The 19,114-nt window shown below is 37.1% G+C and overlaps 1 protein-coding gene across 7 annotated transcripts in view; it reads right to left on the bottom strand.

Moving 5' to 3' along the window:
* The window catches only part of NBEA (neurobeachin), a gene marked incomplete at its 5' end in the record, with an annotated part of 512,607 nt that overhangs the window by 391,287 nt on the left and 102,206 nt on the right, over positions 1-19,114 (bottom strand). For all 7 annotated transcript variants that reach the window (XM_082765401.1, XM_082765407.1, XM_082765402.1 and 4 more), the window contains one exon: positions 12,003-12,129. In XM_082765401.1, coding sequence (XP_082621527.1) covers positions 12,003-12,129 — 127 coding nt within the window. The remainder of the gene's footprint in view (positions 1-12,002; positions 12,130-19,114) is intronic.

Below are 19,114 nucleotides of genomic sequence, written 5' to 3'. Positions count from 1 at the left end.
ACATCTTCATGAAAAAAGGTATATCCCTCCTCCTCCCATGGGATTCAGTCCAACTATGAAAGGGCTTCAAAAGTAGTGCTACAGTTTCAAAGCTAGAATAAAGCTGAACTAGTTATGCAGCAAAATACTCATATCTGTATGCGCTTTACTAACAAATTGCCACCCTTGGAAAATAGCACTTCAAATACTCTGAAGAGATGCAGCCCCACATGATTTACCACTTTGGCAAAAGGTTTAAGTTTAGTTTAAACCTCCATAAGCATTAATTTTTGTCATTTTGTGTGATTTTTATACTATTGTATGTAAAAAATTTCAATATCCAAAATGAACCGCATTTCTAGGCCTATGCTCCACATCCTCCTAAAAGAATACTTATGAGGCTGTCTCAGACAGCCTCATAAGTAAACAAACATAACAGAAGTCCCTAATACAGAAACTGCGTTACTTCATTTGACTCTAGTTGCTTTCTTTTTCTAGTTGCTATGAGGTTCTCCGAAGTAGAGAACCTCATAAACAAAAGCCAAGCTAATAAACAAACTCAGATCATATTTACTGAATGATCCAATCATAAAAATCTGTGAAAACCAAAGTTCACTTAGATACCTACTATAAGACAGTCACCTACAATTCTTACATAAGGAGTGCATCAAGTTGAATACTTGTAGGCATTAAATACCATTCTCCAAGTCTTAGCTACACCTGCACAATAATTTGCTGCAGGTGCCTTTTTCTTGTTCAGCTGACTAGATTAGATGGCTAACCTTTTGGAAGAACTCACCTCCTAAGAGCTAATCAAAATAATCTAGGTAGCTTTTACAACACAATAAACACGAATAGAAAAAAATATTCCTTTCCTCCTTCACCTTCTGTTCTGCCTTGGTAAGAAAACATATTTGTTTGTTCTTCCATATGTTTGTTCTTCCATAAGAAAAAAAGTAAAAGAGAGAATTTCATGTATGTAAAGTCTGAACTGTCTCACTAAATCACTGATGGTTTCAATCATTTAAATTTCCTTCCTTGTTGACTTGTTTTACAATATAAAACAGCTGTCAAGAAGTTAGAGAAGCTATCCTCTAAGTGGTTGAGGTGGTCTTTCTCTTCTACACCAACAATACTCTCATCTATAATATTGTGCCATACTATCATTATCTTTATAAAATACTGAATCAGTTATTTGTCATGAATTTTCAACTTGTTGAAAAAATACTTCACAGAATGCATTTAGTTTGGACATACAAATGTTGCGAGGACATTTGTTGTCGACGGAAGGAAGACACAGACGCTCAATATGAGTGATCAGTGAACTTCGATTTATTGGATAGCTCAGTCGTCTTTTATCTAATTCAATATAATTAGCTCATACATATTGCAAAAGCTAAGCTCATGATTGGTTAGTGCATTTCTCTATTTTATCAGCTAGTTTCTCACTCCCATCAACCGAAATAACACAGTTAGTACTTTCCCAGACCATCAACAGATATCATGTTCTTGTACCTGAAACCTCCCTGAAACCTCCCAGATTTTACGTACTTTCTCAGACTCATTTACGCACTTTCTCAGACTCATATGAGTGTCCTGGTTTCAGTTAGAACAGAATTAATTTTCTTCCTAGTAGCTGGTGGAATGCTATGTTTTGGCTTAGGATGAGAAGAGTGCTGATAACACCCCGATGTTTTAATTGTTGCAGAGCAGTGCTTATACCAAGCCAAGGACACCTCAGCCTTTTGCTCTGTCCTGCCAACAGGCAGGCTGGGGGTGCAGTAAGAGCTGGGAGGGGACAGACCCAGGACAGGTGACCCAAACTAGCCAAAGGGGTATTCCATACCATCTGACGTCATGCTAAACAATATATAGGGGTGGTTAGCCGGGGGGAGGGGGCCGGACTGCTCGGGGTTAAGCTGGGCATCGGTCAGCGGGTGGTGAGCAATTGCATTGTGCATCACTTGTTTGTACATATTATTATTACTTTCCTATTATCACCATTGTAACATTATTGTTATTATTGTTATTATTATTTTGTTATTATTATTTTCCTGTCTTATTAAACTGTCTTTATCTCAACTCACGGGCTTCACTTTCCATTTCTCTCCCCTGTCCCAGAGAGGGAGGGGGGAGGGTGAGCGAACGGCTGCGTGGTGTTTAGCTGCCAGCTGGGTTAAACCACGACAATGAGCTGCGTTCGATACTTTGTTAGTTCGCAACCTCCTAGTTGCTCAACATTCACATGACCTACTTCACTTAACCATTCCTCCACATACAAATGAAGCATGTTAACGATATATTTGACAAATTTGTCTTCTGCCCTCTGATTTAATTAAGAAGTTATAATTTTCACCTGTTCTCCTAAGTACCCTGTAGTTATTTGGACAATTGAAAATATTGTAGGCAGATCCTTTATCTTTTTCTTTTCTTCCTAGTGAGAAACATGTCAAGAAACTTTTACCAATTTGTCTTGCAGACTCAAAATGAACTACTTCATATTTACTCTTGAGAAGTTAAGTGATACATTCTACTAAGCATGACTTAAAAATGCAGCCCTGATCAATTTCACTCATTAAGAATGGAACCATAGTATATGTAACATTATTTTACAAATATCAATAACCATTTTTCAACTTGAATCATTGAACTTCTTACAGCTTCTACCTTAAAAAAAAAAAAAAAAGGTAAAAACAGGTATAAAACATTTTGTATTACAACAAATTTATTGATCCTACATGCATATAAATAAATATTTTATATTCACTTCTCCATAGAAAATGTCCCCTTCGCATGTACCATTCTTCTGCCTCTTTCAATTGGATACAACTCCCTGTAACTTGTAAAGTTAATGATTCTTAAACACATAGTTTAAATCACAAGCAAGTTCTTTTCAATAAAAGTAGCTATTAAACTTTTGAAGAAATAGGAGTGTTTAAACTTCATATTAGTTACACACTGAAAGCCTTACTTTCGCTTGCCACTTGAAGCATGTAAATGAGTAATTTGGAGTCAAACAGTTTTTTCTTGCATTTGTTGGAAACTGCAAAGGTAGCCCTGAAATAGACTGTGTTACAAAGATGGCAAGCAGTCTAGCACTTATATCCTTCATTACTTAAAAAACAAACAAACAAACAACTGAATACATATATGTTATATATTAAAAACTCCCTGTATAAATCCATAACTTCCTCAAAACAGTTCTCAAGACTCTCCGCTGTTAATGGATGATATTTTTGTATTAAGTATGAAGTAAAATGATGCAGATTTATTCTTTTTATTTATTTATTTATTTATTTTCTTAGGGAAATAAAGTACTTTTAGAAAATTAATATTATACTTCTTTGCAAAGATTTCTCTGTCCCTCATCAAATAACAAATAAGGACATACCCAACTAACTTGTATCCCTATATTTTTTTTAATTTCTCAACACAATACCTTAGTACAGGTTTCTGATTCACTTGGTGACTCACTCTCTGAGGCAGGTTTAACAGATACAGATCTTACTAATATAAAAATTTCCCTCTCTTTATCAGAGGAAATAAAAGTAAAAACATTTTTGCTTGTTGCTTTTGAAATGAGAGAAGGCACATAATTAGAAATAAAAAAGCATGCAGCAAAATATATATTCTCAATAATCTTTGCAGTAGTCCTTAAACTGAGTTGCATTTTTTATATTTTTATTTTTATATGCATATTAGAATGCACATTTTTCCACATCTGTTTTCCAGGTCTTTAAAAATGTATTTTCACTTTTTCCACTTAAAAACTTATAGTTAACAGGAGGGTAAAAAAAATCCTACTCATTGTACAATAGTACATAAGATTATATCACTTCCTTCATGTCCAAGTAAACAGATTTATTGGGTCATACTAGATTAAGGACATACCACTGCAGCTTTGTCTTCTGAAGTCACGTGTGACCTGCCTAATTATTTTTTTCCAAGCAAAAATGAACAAAGTAATTTTTGTGGGCTGAAATTTTGTAGACCCCAGGGAGGAAAAATATTTTCCCTTTTGTAGGAAGATTATATTTCACAAAGGAACACCTCAATAAGTTCAGCAGAAAATTAATCACTGAGACCCCTGAAATTTAACTTGACTAAGCTAAGTGCAAACCATGCAACTACTTTTAGTCAGTGCTTTAGTCAATGCTTCTTTTCTGAATCTTCCACGTCACCTAACAAAAATATGTTAGATGAAAAATTCGTCCTCTTTCATTCAAAGTTTATTCAACAATAATCTCCACTTAGTGATGATGATGATTTTCCTGAGATGAGACATTCTTTGCAATGGCATTATTAAAAATTGTATATTTTATAGCTATTTACTTATATTTACAATTACTTCTGTAATAATCTGATAACGATAACCTCCAAGTTCTGTCCACATATATTCTATGATTTTTTTCCTTTTACAATGCTTTAAGAGCATTTCAGACAACATACCAGTCTGCAAGCTGGTGTGCAGCTTGTCCCGTTGTGTGTAGAATAAACTTAATAGATGATCCATTTGTTTGGAAACAAATAGCTCATTAATCTTCTGTTGCAACACTGTCCACAGATCCCATAACATGAGCAATACCATCTTTTGATAGCATTGGTGTGCATGTCAAGCTTTATTTAAAAAAAGCAAAAACCCACAGATTTTATCATTTTACTATTTTTTTTTTTATTTGCATGGTAACCAGCATTCCTTGCATATGCATTTTCTTTTAGTCAAAATCTCCTTCCTGTCATGCATTTTTTTTGAATCTTTAGCATAGCTACTGCTTCAGAGCACTATTTACATCTGTTGCTCCGATCTCCAAGGCAAGCTCTAAAAAACACATTGAATTTGTTTTTGCGTGTAGCGCCTCTGACAAATGAAGACAGAGAACTGGTAATGACAGATGGGGAAAAGGCAGAGGTACTTCTTTGCCTCGGTCTTCACTGGTGGTCAGGCTTCCCAGATCTCCTGTCCCCAAACCTCTAGGCAAGGGCTGGGGGAGCCCACTGTAAGTGAAGAGCAAGTTCAGGACCTCTTGATGCAACTTAACAAGTACGAGTTTATGGGCCTTGATGGCACGCATCCAAGGGTCCTGAGGGAACTGGGTGCTGCAGTCGCCAAGCCACACTCTATCATAATTGAAAAATCATGGCAGTCAGGCAAAGTCCCCAGTGACTGGAAAAAGGGAAGCATCACTCCCATTTTTAATAGGGTAGAAAGGAAGACCTGGAGAACTACAGACCAGTGAGCTCCACCTCTGTGCCTGTCAAGATCATGGAACGAATTCTCTTGGAGGCAATGTTAAAGCACATGCAGGACAAGGAGGTCATCCAGGACAGCCAGTGTGGCTTCACAGGTAAATCATACCTGACCAATCTGGTGGCATTTTATGATGGAGTAACTGCATCAGTTGACAAGGGAAGACCAATTTATGTCACCTTGGATTTCTGTAAGGCCTTTGACATGGTCCCATATGACATCCCAGTCTCTAAACTGGAAAGATAGGGATTTGAAGGGTGGACCAGCTGGTGATTAAGAAAGTGGCTCAATGGCCATACACAGTGTCCAGGTGGAGGCTGGTGACAATCAGTGTTCCTTGGTCTGTCTTGGGACTGGTGCTTTTCAATATCTTCATCAATGACATAGATGATGGGATTGAGTGCAACCTCAGCAAGTTTGCAGATGACATCAAGCTGAGTGGTGCAGTTGATACCAAAGAAGTAAAAGATGCCATTCAAAGGGACTTGGACAAGCTAGAGAAGTGAACCTAATGAGGTTCAACAAGTCTAAGTGCTGAACCTGGGTTGGGCAAATGCCAGACATGAGCACAGACTAGGAGAACTCATTGACAGCAGTCCTGTGGAGAGGGACTTTGGAATTCTGGTGTACGAAAGGCTCAACAAGAGCCAGCAGTGCATGCTTGCAGCCCAGAAGGCCAACTGCATCCTGGGCTGCATCAACAGAGGTATGACCAGCAGCTGGTGGAGGGAGGGCATTGTCCCCATCTACTCTGTCCTCATGAGGCCCTTCTCCCCATCTACTCTGTCCTCATGAGGCCCTTCCTGGAGTGCTGCATCCAGGTCTGGGGCTACCAGCACAAGAAGGAGGGGGAGCTGTTAGAGCAAGTCCAGAGGAGGGCCACAAAGATTTTCAGAGGGCTGGAACAACTCTCCTGTGAAGAAAGGCTGAGAGAGCTGGAGATGTTCAGCCTAAACAGATGGCTCTGGGGAGACCTCATCGTGGCTTTTCAATACTTAAAGGGGTCTAATAAAAAGGATGAAGAGGGACTCTTTATTCAGGTGGATAATGATAGGACAAGGGGGAATGGTCTTAAACTGAAGACAATACATTTAGACTAGACATTAGGAGGATATTCTTTGCTGTAAGGGTAGTGAGGTAGAGAAGCTGTGGATGCCTTGTCCCTGGAGGTGTTCTATGCCAGGCTGGATGGGGCCTCGGCCAACCTGATGTACTGTCATCCTTGTCTATGGCAGGGGGTTGGAGTTAGGTGATCTTTAATGTCCCTTCCAACCTGAGCCATTCTATAATTCTATGATTTTCTTTAGTTGCATACATGTATGCACACACAAGTGCCTGTACACACAATTTGTCCCAGCTCCACAACTAATCCCATAAAAAAAATTCTTTTGCCTCCTGCACTTGGATTAACTAAATTTACATCTTACATTATTATTTCTTTGTACTGAGTATTGTTCAAAAAATGGTTTACTCCTTTTGTCATATTTATCACTAGTACGAATCTAGATATAACAAGCTTTGAAAAGCTACATTACTCCTTATAGTTTGATTGATACTAGACGCAAATAGATGCTGAAATACCATCCCGCAATAGATGATGACAAACTGAAAGTTAAATTCATATTGCATTCACATTGACAGGAAAATCAAGTTTTTTTGAGCTTCTTGCTCTCTCAATTTATATCCTTCTCATCCCTGTATTTTAACAAATATCAATTATCTTACCACATGACAATTTAATTTCTTTAAGGCCTTCAGAGGAGTAAAATGCTTTAAGTTCTTGGGCAATCCACATACTGGTGTATATGGTTATCAAATGGCTCACAAACCTGCTCTTATGCACAGTAAGAATCCTCCAACAGAACTTGGAGACAAAACATGTAGTGCAGTACTGTACTACTTTGTCCAAAATATGTTTATTTATTTATTTTCTAATAATTTCTTTCATTATTTTTTTCTAGCTTCTGCCTCATTTTGATAGTTTAGAAACCAGGCAGAAGTAACAAATATGTAATTCTAAGTAATGGACAAAGCCTTTTGTATCATTTTCCATCACCCACTGTTTGGCAAAATACATTACATACCATAATTAAAATTTTGGCAAATTTCATATTCAAGTTCCTATAGAACTTCACAGTGCCTACTGTATGGTCCTGACAACTAATTACTCTTTCTTATATTGATTTCTATACCTCTTCATCTGAAATTTCAATTTGAAACACTTCCTCTGACTCATTCCCATTGTCTTGTAGTAAACAATGATGCAATTAATTCATTTAGCCTTTTTGTTACAACATTGTTCTTCAAAGGCTCCTGTTATGCATTAGTCATATGACTGTCCTTATGGAGTAAAAAAAAATATATTCTTCTCATTTCACATATAATTTGCTATAACATACTTTTCTACGCATTCTTTACTTTGATGCAACTTACATCTTCTGAAAGATTTTCTTTTGTTTACAATAGTCTCTGCTTTGCTATTTATCTGTGTTCAGATACATTCTGATGAGCTTTTAAGCTTCCCATTGATTTTTTTTGGACTAAGTGTATATTTGTTCAGCCTTCTGTATATTTGTCTTTAAGAAATAGCTTCAACACTATCAAACTCTTCCATCTTTTAACTGCTTCCATCTTTTTAACTTCTAATTAGAAAAACTTTTTTCTAATGTTTTTATTTTTTTTAAAAGCAGTGAAGTGTTTTTGATTGTTTGTTTGTTTTGTAGTTCCTTTAAAATAAAAATATCCCACATATCTAAGTGCATTCTGCTTTTTTTTTCTTTTTTTTTTTTTTTTGTGTGGCCAAGTCAAGTGAGATGCAGCTCTTGAGTTTTCTAAAAGTTTCAAAAAGAAATAAATCCAAATGTTGCTGACATTTAGAAGTTTGAATTCTCATCTCAGTAATACGTCACCCAGTTCATATCAAAGTAAGATAAGCTTCTCTTTATGTTTCCTAGTCCATTACCTATGTTATAACCATCCTCATTATGCAATTAAATTTGAATAGCATGTTTTCTCTACTTAGTGATTTTCAGCATTCAGAAACTCATTTATTGTTACAGTGAATTTATTTACCTAAACTGGTATTATTATTAATGTCTTTAATACAGGACTTCACTCCTAACTGTAAGTGCAATTTTAAATGAGCATCCACTGACACTCGTTAAAGTTGGGGTTGGACTAGATGATCTTCAGAGGTCCCTTCCAATCTCACCCATTCTGTGATTCTTTGACTATCAAGTCAACAAATCTCATGTTTCTGTTATGTGAAAATCTTCCTTTAAGACAGCAATTACAGTTTCATTTATATATATACATGTATATTTTTAGATGTGCAGAAACGACTATATATGTATGTCTCATAGTTTCCTACTACCTGTCTCATTAACCTGGATGCTCTTTATAATGTCGTACCAATGGTTAGTTGATTTCTCATATATTCTGTATTTAAGGACATGGTTTTCAGGACTTTACTATGACACTATGATCCAAACAAACTTCTATACTCTTTCATATGTTTTTTCAAGCTTAAGCTGAAAAATTTGCTTACCTTTTTTATTGTTATTATTATTTTACATGTCAATAATACAATTTTCCTATAATTTCATCCTGAAATCTCATTCCCTATACCATTTTCTCAAAAATCCAGAAATACCATGCTTCTCTGCTGTAATAAGAAGAAGCTTCCTTAGGTAATACCCAAAGACACCTCTAGTTAGATAAGAGCCTGTCAATTTTTATACTGCTGAAATCTTTTAAGTTTAATCACCCACTTCTGAGAAAGTGATATTCTTACTTCATAGCACAGTACAATTGGAGAAAGGAGGAATTTCACACTAAGAATACAATCTTTCCAAAACGTAGAATGTAATTTTAATCTATACTACTACTAGGAAAGGTGTTCCGGATTAAAAACACCAGAAAAAAAAAAAAAAAAAAAAAAAAAAAAAAAAGCTGTTTGTTCTTGACTAAATTGCTTTTCTGTTCATACTTTTTCTGTCAAGAGGTCATTCTATTAATCTACACTCACATTTTATATTAGAGACATTATGACAAAGTTTCTCAAGTATTTTCTGTAAACACACAATTATAAAATGCTGTTAAAATACATTAATTAAAACCTAAAATAACTGCTTAATACCTGTCTTAAAAGATTTCATATTATACTGCCTAGGGTGTCACATGACAGTTAACAGTGGGAAGATCTCCACAATAACATAATATCTTTCTGACCTTTTGACCAGGTGGCTTGAACATAAATTCTACTGTGATTCAACAAAAATATATTTTTAAATTGATTATTCAGAAGCTTGATGAGGATGGTTTTGGCAAAAGCTATTGCTGAAATGTTTACATCTCTAAGCAGATGCTAGAAAAGAGTATGTCTTGTGACAAAATTAGCTCTTCCTGAGATACAATTTCGACAGTTCTCTGCTTTGTAAATATAAATGAATTTTTTTGAATGCATATCAACGCATTCAGTGCATATTTAGTGGAACCAAAGTAATAACTAAACAATATGAAGAAAATTAATGTACATGTTAAACAGGCTATGTTTTGACTTAGAGTATTTGACAGGTTTCCTTTCCTCCATTATTCTCTATGCACTTTCCCATACTCATAAACGCACAAGTTTTTAATAGAAAATAATATATGCTGTTGTATTGGGTTTACATGGCAAGGGTTTGGTAGTAGGGCGCTGCAGGGAACACCTCTATGAGCAGAGCCCAGCAGCTACTCAATCAATGCCACATCAGAGCCAGCTCCAGCTGGCTCCAAAAGGGACCTGCTGCTGGCCAGAGCTGAGCCAGTGTGCAATGTTGCTTGGGCCTCTGGAAGCAGATTTAAAATAGGGAACAAATCTGCTGTGCAATAGCAGCTGGGGAAGAGGAGTGCGAACCAGCCTTGCAGCCCCCAGGTGAGTGCAGCAGGAGGGCAGAAGGTGCTCCAGGCAGGCAGCAGCAGTTCCCCTGCGGCCTGTGGAGAGGCCCCTGGTGAAGCAGGCTGTCCCCCTGCAGGTCCCACATGGAGCAGATCTCCACGCTGCAGCCCCCCCATGGGTGGAGGAGCCCCCGGTGGAGCAGGTGGCTGTGGCCTGGAGGAGGCTGCAGCCCATGGAGAGCCCCCGCAGGAGCAGGCCCCGGGCTGGAGCTGCAGCCCGTGGAGAGGAGCCCACGCAGAAGCAGGGGGCTGGGGGAGCTGCCGCCCACCCGTGGGGGACCCGTGCTGGAGCAGTTTGCTCCTGGGGGATGGACCCCGTGGGACGGAGCCATGTGGGAGCAGTTCCTGAAGAACTGCAGCCTGTGGGCAACCCCCACAGGCTCAGTTCAGGAAGGACAGCATCCCATGGGAGTGACCCCACGTGGAGCAGGGGCAGAGAGGGACTGTGAAGGAGCGGTGGAGACAAAGCATCAGGGACTGACTGCAGCCCCCATTCCCTCGCTGTTCCCTGTGCCACTTGGAGGGAGGACATAGAAGAGGGTGAATGGGGGGAGGTGTTTTCAGTTTTCTTTTAGTTTCTCATTAGGTTTGTCTGCTAGTGGTAGGCAATAAATTATATTAATCTCCCTGGGCTGAGTCTGTTTTGCATGTGACATTAATTGGTGAGTGATCTCAACTCTTCAGCCCTTTCCATCATATTTTCTTCCCCTCTTCCTTTGAAGAGTGGGTGTGAAAGAGTGACTAGGATGGAGTTCAGCTGTCCAGAAGGGTAAAACCACCACAGGCACACAAAAATACTTGCAAATATAATGATTTATTCCAAATGCTTTCTAAAATTGGACATATGACCCAAAGTGTATGAAGCAAGATCTAGGAGAAATATAAAACTGTCATGAAAGATGTATTTGGATATACTTCAGCAGATCAGCTGATGATTTGACACTGATAATCATATAATGAGATAGACATTTACTAGTATTTCATAATTAACTATTTTAGGTAGAATAGCAAGAGTTATCATTTTCCAAGTTTGGCATGAAGGAAACTACAGTCCTTCATAGTAAAAAGAATATCTTGCTAAAATATAAAAGACTGTGCTGAAATTCAGTGTAGGAATCCTAAAGCCAAAATCAAATCAAATCAAATCAAATCAAATCTTCACAGCAAAATACATACAGGAATGTTATCAATGACAAACAAAAAATGATCGCTGTATGGGAAAGTTAATGCTGCAGCCAGCTAACTGAAATCTTTGAAGCCAGCAGAATCACTGTTCTCTTAGGATTACCAGACACTACTAGACATACAGCAGAAAGAAACATTAATATGATCTAGAGAAATAATCAAGACTTACTATAAAAAATGAGAAATCCCAAAACATCACCAATATAGAAAAAGTTCAGATCCTTGTTTCTCCTAGCAACACAGATATGCAAAATTCTAACACTGCCAGCAAAATTGTTCCAGGCATTGTCACCAATGTTACCAAGTACAGAATGTTCAGAAAAGGAATTACTTCTGTAACATACAGACCTTATAAAATGAAATACAACCATTTCACAAATACTTAAAATTCTTCAGCATCTGAAGCTAATTGAGCAGTATTTTTAAAAACAACTTTATAGAAAGGTAACTTCATAAATTATTATTATTTTTAAACTGATTGTAGCCTGTAACTGACATAACACTCTACATGACAGAGAAGCTAATTATAAATAAGAAATTACAGATTTTATCTACAGATGCCATATCACTAAAATGATTTTAGTACTTCTTTCCAAAAGCATTTTGTCACATTTTCAACGTTATTCTTTACTGTGAATACTATTTTGCTTACCTTGCGTGGCTGAAAGTCATACTTCACACAGTGCTGGAAACCTTTGCCTTTTGACTTCAGCGATGTAACTATTAAACAGTTGCCAACAAAATGAGCAGAATACCCAACACCTTTACTAGTGCGGAAACTGAAAAGAAAAGATTATTACAGAAATTAGAAAAATAGCATCTATCATATAATAAAAAAAGGTTCAAATACACTCTAAAGTGCCATGAGAAGAAAAGAAATTGGCTTTTGGAACAGTGAATTTAATTTCTTATTCATCCTCTCTCCCCGCCCTGTCTTGGTGGGGAGGAACAATCAGTGGTTTGCTACTAATCTTCACCATGAACTTGATTCCAGGCTATGTTCTAAAAATCAATATTTATTTATTTTTTCCTCAGTTTCCAGAAATGCAAGATGGCAAATCTCATATTTTCAGGTTTTGCCCTAATTTTTCTAATCCATCATAATTTCAAATATTATATCTGATTTAAGCTGTAAATGCAAATCCATCACAAAAACAAATGCTATGCTTAGATTTTGAAAGATGTCTTGCAGTTTCAAGGGGCTAGGAGAACAACACAATTGGTATGACATGTAAGTTTGGATTCAGGGTAATTACTATGCACAAGAATTATTTCTTTTTCAGGACTGATGATTTAGTTAGGACAATGATCTATGAAGTTGTAAACCTCTGAGTAATAGATTTATTTTAATTAGATGATGGATTGCAATTTTTAAAAAGTAAGTTTAATAAAGGTTTTCAGCTTTCCTGTGGCAAACATCATAAAGATAGAAAAAGCTGAAAGCTAATACATTTCTTTATGTGTTTTTGAAATCAAAAATATTGTAAAGAGATATTCTGAACTTCTTAAAAGACATTTTGCAAATGTAGTTGGTGGAAATTAATGAATTAAATCAAACACGGGATTTTTAAAATGTTAATCCCACATTTACTGCTATGTCAGGTATGTTATTTATTCCCTTTTGTGTACAATAAAAAGAAGTGTATTATCATTAATACAGAGCACAATTTACAAAAATTTTAGTCTAAAAGTTACAAGTTAAGATACAAAACATAACCAATGGCTGAAATACATTGGTTCTAAATGGTGAAGTTCATCCATAAATTTGAAATGCAGTTTTTAAAGTATTAAAAAAAGAGTAATTACAAATATATGAACATTTGCATATACTCATATAGCCCAGTAATTAACACTTTCTCATTTCATTAATGCAGTCTGCTTTCAAAATAATTTCATATTATTACAATAATGATGTTTTAAATGGTTTTACTGTTGGAATATTTTCATTAAACACATTTACTTGTTTGTTTTTGTAGTGCCATTAGGAGGTAAGAATCACATGCAAAGAGTTCAAATTTCATCTTACTTAATAGCTGCTGAAACTCTACATCTTTAATCTATCCCACTATACTAATACCATCCTGATTTCAATATGCAAAAAAATGCATAATTATATACTTAATTCCATCTTCAGAAACATATAGTTAAATCTGTATATGTACATTAATGGAGAAAAAAATATTTTCCTCTTTCTTCACTGTCAAGAATATAGCTGATAAACCATAACCTGCTGAGAAAAAAAATAAGCTTTACAAGATAGGTGGTGTGACTAGATGCTGAGGTGGCCAGATCTTAGATGGTTTTTTCTGAAGTAATTTTTTTAAAGGGGTCAAAAAATGACTTTCAAATTCTCAAGTTCCAGAAAGCTGCTGTTTTATGTTAATAATTAGAAAACTTATACTAAATGGAAAAAACAGTGTTCGCTAAAGCGAACAGGAATATGAACATCTATAGACATACTCTTCTCCACACCAGCATGTCCTTGTGCAGAGGTCCTTATTTACAGTCTCGATTTAAGTCATCTTTTGAGTTGCAGCATACTATGCCTCATATCACATGCCTGGTGATCACCAGTGCAGATGAAGTCAGAGATCAGAGGCAGTCTGGGCTGCAGTGAGCAAACCCTGTTTTAGTCTATGATCTCGAGGAGCATGGGCCTGGCAAAGGGCAAAGTCAGGACCCTGAACTTCCAAAGACCAACCTTTGAGCTATTTAAAGACCTAGTGAACAAGATTCCCTGGAAGTTAGGGTCAAAAGGAGCTGTACAGATCTGGCAACTCTTTAAGGACGTTTTTCTTAGAGCACAAGAGCCCTCCATCCCCGTGTTTAGGAAATCAAACAGAGAAGGTAAGACACCAGCATGGCTGAGCAAGGACCTGCTGGTCAAACTGAGGTGTTGGAAGCAAATAGGCAGCAGCAGCAGGGATATGTGGCCTGTGAACAGTACATGGATGCCATCCAGATGTGCAGAGATGGGATCAGGAAAGCCAAGGCACAAATGAAACTGAGCTTGGCAAGGGATGCAAAGAATAACGAGAAGGGGTGCGATACTTACATTGGCTAGAAAAGAAAGGCCAAGATGAGTGTAATATTTCTGATGAGAAGGGAGAACTGGTAGCAACAGATATGGAGAAAGCAGAGGTACCTAACAAGTTCTTTGCTCAATCTTCACTGCCAGTTTGCCTTCCCACATTTCTTGAGTCCATGAACCTCTAGCTGGGGATTGGGTGAGCAAACACTGCCCCCTGCTATAAGTAAAGAGCACGTTCACAAACACCTGATGAAACAGAACAGGTACAAGTCTATGGGGCCTGATTCCATGCATCCCAGAGGAACTAAGGGAACTGGCTGATGGAATTCCCAAGCCTCTCTCCATCATATCTGAAAAGTCCTGGCAGTCAGGTGAAATCCCCAGTGACTGGAAAAAAGGAAACATCACTCCCATTTTTAAAAAGGGTAGAAAGGAGGACCCAGGGAACTACATACCAGTGAGCCTTACCTCTCTGCCTGGGAAGATCATGGAACAGATCCTCCTGGAAGCAATGTCAAGGCATGTGCAAGATAAGGAGGTGATCCAGGACAGCCAGCATGACTTCACCAATGGCAAATCATGCCTGACCAATCTGGTGGCCTTCTATGATGGAGTAACTGTATCAGTAAACAAGGGAAGACTGACTGATGTCATCTACCTGTACTTTTGAAAGGCCTTTGACACGGTCCCACATGACATAGTGGTCTCCAAATTGTAGACTTGCATCCTGTGCTGCATCAACAGAGGCATGGCCAACAGGTCTAGGGAACTGATTGTCTCCCTCTACTCTGCCCTCGTCAGGCCCCATTTGGAGTAATGATTAAGAGAGGCTGAGGATCTGGCGATGTTCAGCCTGAAGAAGGAGGCCCGCAGGGAGACCTCATTGAGGACTTTTAATACTTAAAGGCAGCTTATAAAAAAATGCAGTGACTTTTTACTTGTGCAGATAATGATAGAAAAAGGGTGAATGTTTTTACGCTAAAAGAGGGGAGATGTAGATTAGAGGTTAAGAGAAAATTCTTCACTCTGAGGGTGGTGAGGCCCTGGAACAGGTTGCCCAGAGAACTTGTGGATGCCCCAATCCCGGTGGTGTTCAAGGTCAGGCTGGACGGGGGATAAGGCCCTTGACAACCTGATCTAGTGGGTGACTATGGCCAAGGGGTTGGAATTAGATGATCTTTAAGGTCCCTTCCAAACCAGGCCAGTCCATGATTCTGTGATATCTGGTCATCAGTGTGGTTCTGCTGGCCTGGAGCCTTGTTTTGGTTTGTTCTTTCCCTTTAGCAGAATATTAAGGTGCTACTGAAGCTTTATTTTCCCAAATTCAGACTGTGTTTTGTTTTTTGTTTTTTTTTTTTTCTTCATTCTTCTGTCTGCCTCTGCATGTGGTACAGAACTCTTGCTGCCCTCCAGCTGCCACTCTGGAAGGAGCACACTCCTCTGCCACAGTCCTTGTATAGGTTTTGACACAACCCTTCATGCAAAAACAAGACACTATTTTAATAAGCCTAAATAAACCTAAGACATAATCTAAAAATGAACAGGAAAAAAAAAAAATGTGCTGCCCATCACAACCAACCTCAAAAGTGAAGACAATTTATAGCACTGCCATTCTCCTTTGTCTATTGAGAATTAGTTTCAACACAGATCTACTTCAAGGATTTAGCTTTCACAATGACCCCAGAGGCAGGCATATCCCACAACAAAAAGCATCAGTGAACAGTCTCAGGGGAGAATACTACCCATATATAGATATAACCTGCATTACCCATCTAAACAAATAACGTACAATACCACAGTACTAATTCTATACAATAAAATAAAGGTTAAACATGTAAAAATGCAGCCTTGACAATACAAACAATTGGATATGTTGTGGGCTAGTTTGAGATTTTGATTTACCTCCTTTGGGCTTCGTGGCATTCAAAGAACTTTTCACAGGATAGCTGCATCTCTCACAATGCCAAATTTGTTTCTCAGCAACATATGTTATCTCTATAAGCTAAAATAGTTTTGGCTAACAGAATCAGATTTTCAAGGATAGTGAAAAAAAATAATGCACAGATTCATTACATTCTGACATATGGTGTAGTATTATTTGATTAAAAATGTCAAATAAAATGTGTTGGTTTTTTTTAAGTTGCAAACAGCCAATAAGTGTAAATGCCATTATGTTTTTATCTGATAAAATGCCATCATTTTTTATCTCATAAAACATTATTAACATTTTGTAAAATGCATACTACAACTTTTAACAGAAACTAATAAATATTTTGTTACACATTGACAACACCCTGAAAAAAAAAAAAAGAAAAAAAAAAAGAAAAAGGCGTGGTGGGTTTTGAAGAAATGTCTACACCTCTTAACTTTTTCCCTTTTACCCCCCAGTTATTGGATTGATTTTGTCACCACTGTGGTCAAACTGGACTGTTCCTGAAATTTTAAATACTGAAATGTCCTTGGTTGTGTAACTTCCTGAAGCTCAGCATTTGAAGACAAGAAAGCACTGAAATAATGAAGTAATATCTCATTTCTGAGCAGGACAGCTCTCTCCATCTTGGAATAGAATGATTTTCTAAACATGAAGGCTTGCCAATACCAATCAAGATTTCACTCCCTCCTCCCCCCCATTAATTAGCATTCTCATATAACCATAGTTGAGAAACTGAGAACACAAATATGTTCTCTGTTTACCTCAATATTATAATATAAAGATTATGTTAATTTTCACATTTTCTTTCTTGCCAAAAGTAAAGTAGGGTAGGACTCTTCTCTAGGATAGTACACGTAAATTGCCTTATTACACATGTAGAACTTGCCACATACAAAAAGAAAATGCACAGAGGAGACAAGAACAATACTGTCAACCCCCACGTGGTTTAATGAGCATTACACTACTTCCCATAGCTGCTGGTATAAGATTTTACTACAGATAGTTCATAAAAACAGTTATCAGCTTCATTTCATCTCTTTTCTCAAAGCAGCTACTGGATGCTGTTACACTTCAATAGCAGGTAAGCAATCTTCCATCCACTGGTGAAACTGTTTAATGAGTCCAGTTTCTTTAGCTTATGATTTTATAAGCAATTTAAAATAGGAGCATTTAAGATAATATGTTCTCAGTCTCAGTATCCTAATTAATTCTTGCCTGAAGGAAAAAATGACTTCTTTTTCTACTAATTCTGGAGTTCCACTATATGCTTTTGCAACTGTTTAGCATTATCTCTATTATTATTAGCACCAGAGATGGAATGAAAAGTCTGGAAGGCTTTCTTTGATACTTATTGTCCCTATATCTTTAAAAACGGAATTTAGAAAATTGTTTCAGAAACTTTAGTCTTTCTTCCATTACATGGTTGTGAAAGCACTTGGATTTTTTTTAAGGACAAAACTCTAAATTTATGACAATCTAGCCTAAGTTTCACCCTCTAATTTCTTTACAGACCATAATACACAAATTGAAATAGAGCATCTCAAAATAGAATAAAAAATGGAAAAAAAAAAAATATCTTAATAGCTGTGTTGAGTCTGTTTAACTCCTGAAATTACTTGGATGCGATGTCGCCCTATCTCTGTTTTTAGCAGAAGTAAATATAGAGACTTAGAGTGTTGAGACTTCCCAACTGGGTGCTTGAAGATAGCCCTAAATTTTCACAGTTTATATCCCACTTTTAAGGGAACAATTCCAATGATTTATTGAATCCTGATTAATATTATACTGTGTATTATTATAATTGTAATAGTTATAGTGACCATAGGACTGTGTCTAAAAATTTGATTTTTTTTTTACCCACCAGATCTCAAATTTAACAATCCATAATCATGAGATTTTTGCTTACATTCTGAAAACAGAAGTCAAGATCATCCTTAATTACATTCCTCTTCCTCTCTTCCTCCTCCTCCCCCTATCCCTCCCCCCCCCCCATTTTTTTTTCTTGGAAAGTTTCATTATCAAACGTGTATTCCAGAGCACAGTTCACTCCCAAGTGTTCTTTGAATTCTACCCAATTTTAACATGGTCTCCTAAAAGAAGCAGCAATTTTCAACTATAAATGGCATTCCAGCAATGCTTTTGCCAAGATTTCAGGAAGCATCCATATCACCTTCACTCTTTTCTCTGTTTGTTCCTTGAAAATATTACATTAGTTCTTACAGTCAGAACAGTGAAAAGGCAGTTTATGGTCAGTTGGTTACCTACAATAACTCCGAAGATCCTTCTGTAATTTCAACTTTCTAATACATAACAACTGATTCTGTAAGCATGGCACCCATTATTCACTGCTAGGTACATGTATATGACCTCGAATTGCTTGTATTAAAAATTCGTGCTATTGAATTCTGTTCACCTTACCATTTGAACCTGACTGCTCTTTAACGAAGTCTGGTTTTTTATTTCTATTTAGCACCCATACAAATGTCAAAGAATTTCCTTTCAGTATTGTTATCATTCATTTTGTAATTGGTAAGTTACAGTAACTGCTTTAATACACAAGTATTAAAACTCTCACTTAGCAGCTGCTCAACACCATTCTAGGAAACAACTACATGTATATGTATATAACAAATTGGCTCTCAGTTCTTGAAGCAGCATCTAGTGTTCATCTAATTACAAAACAATAGTTTTCCCTCACATCTGGGAAATGTGAAAGGACTCCTTTACCTCCCTTCTCCATTTCTAAGCATAAGGTTTCACATTATAGACAAGTTCATATAACAGCTCTCTCCCACCAGAA

Source organism: Aythya marila (genome assembly GCF_965140915.1).
Source record: "Aythya marila genome assembly, chromosome: 1".
NCBI classification, from domain to species: domain Eukaryota; kingdom Metazoa; phylum Chordata; class Aves; order Anseriformes; family Anatidae; genus Aythya; species Aythya marila.
Note: the sequence above shows the minus strand (reverse complement) of the source record. Positions and strands in the feature narration are given on the sequence as shown.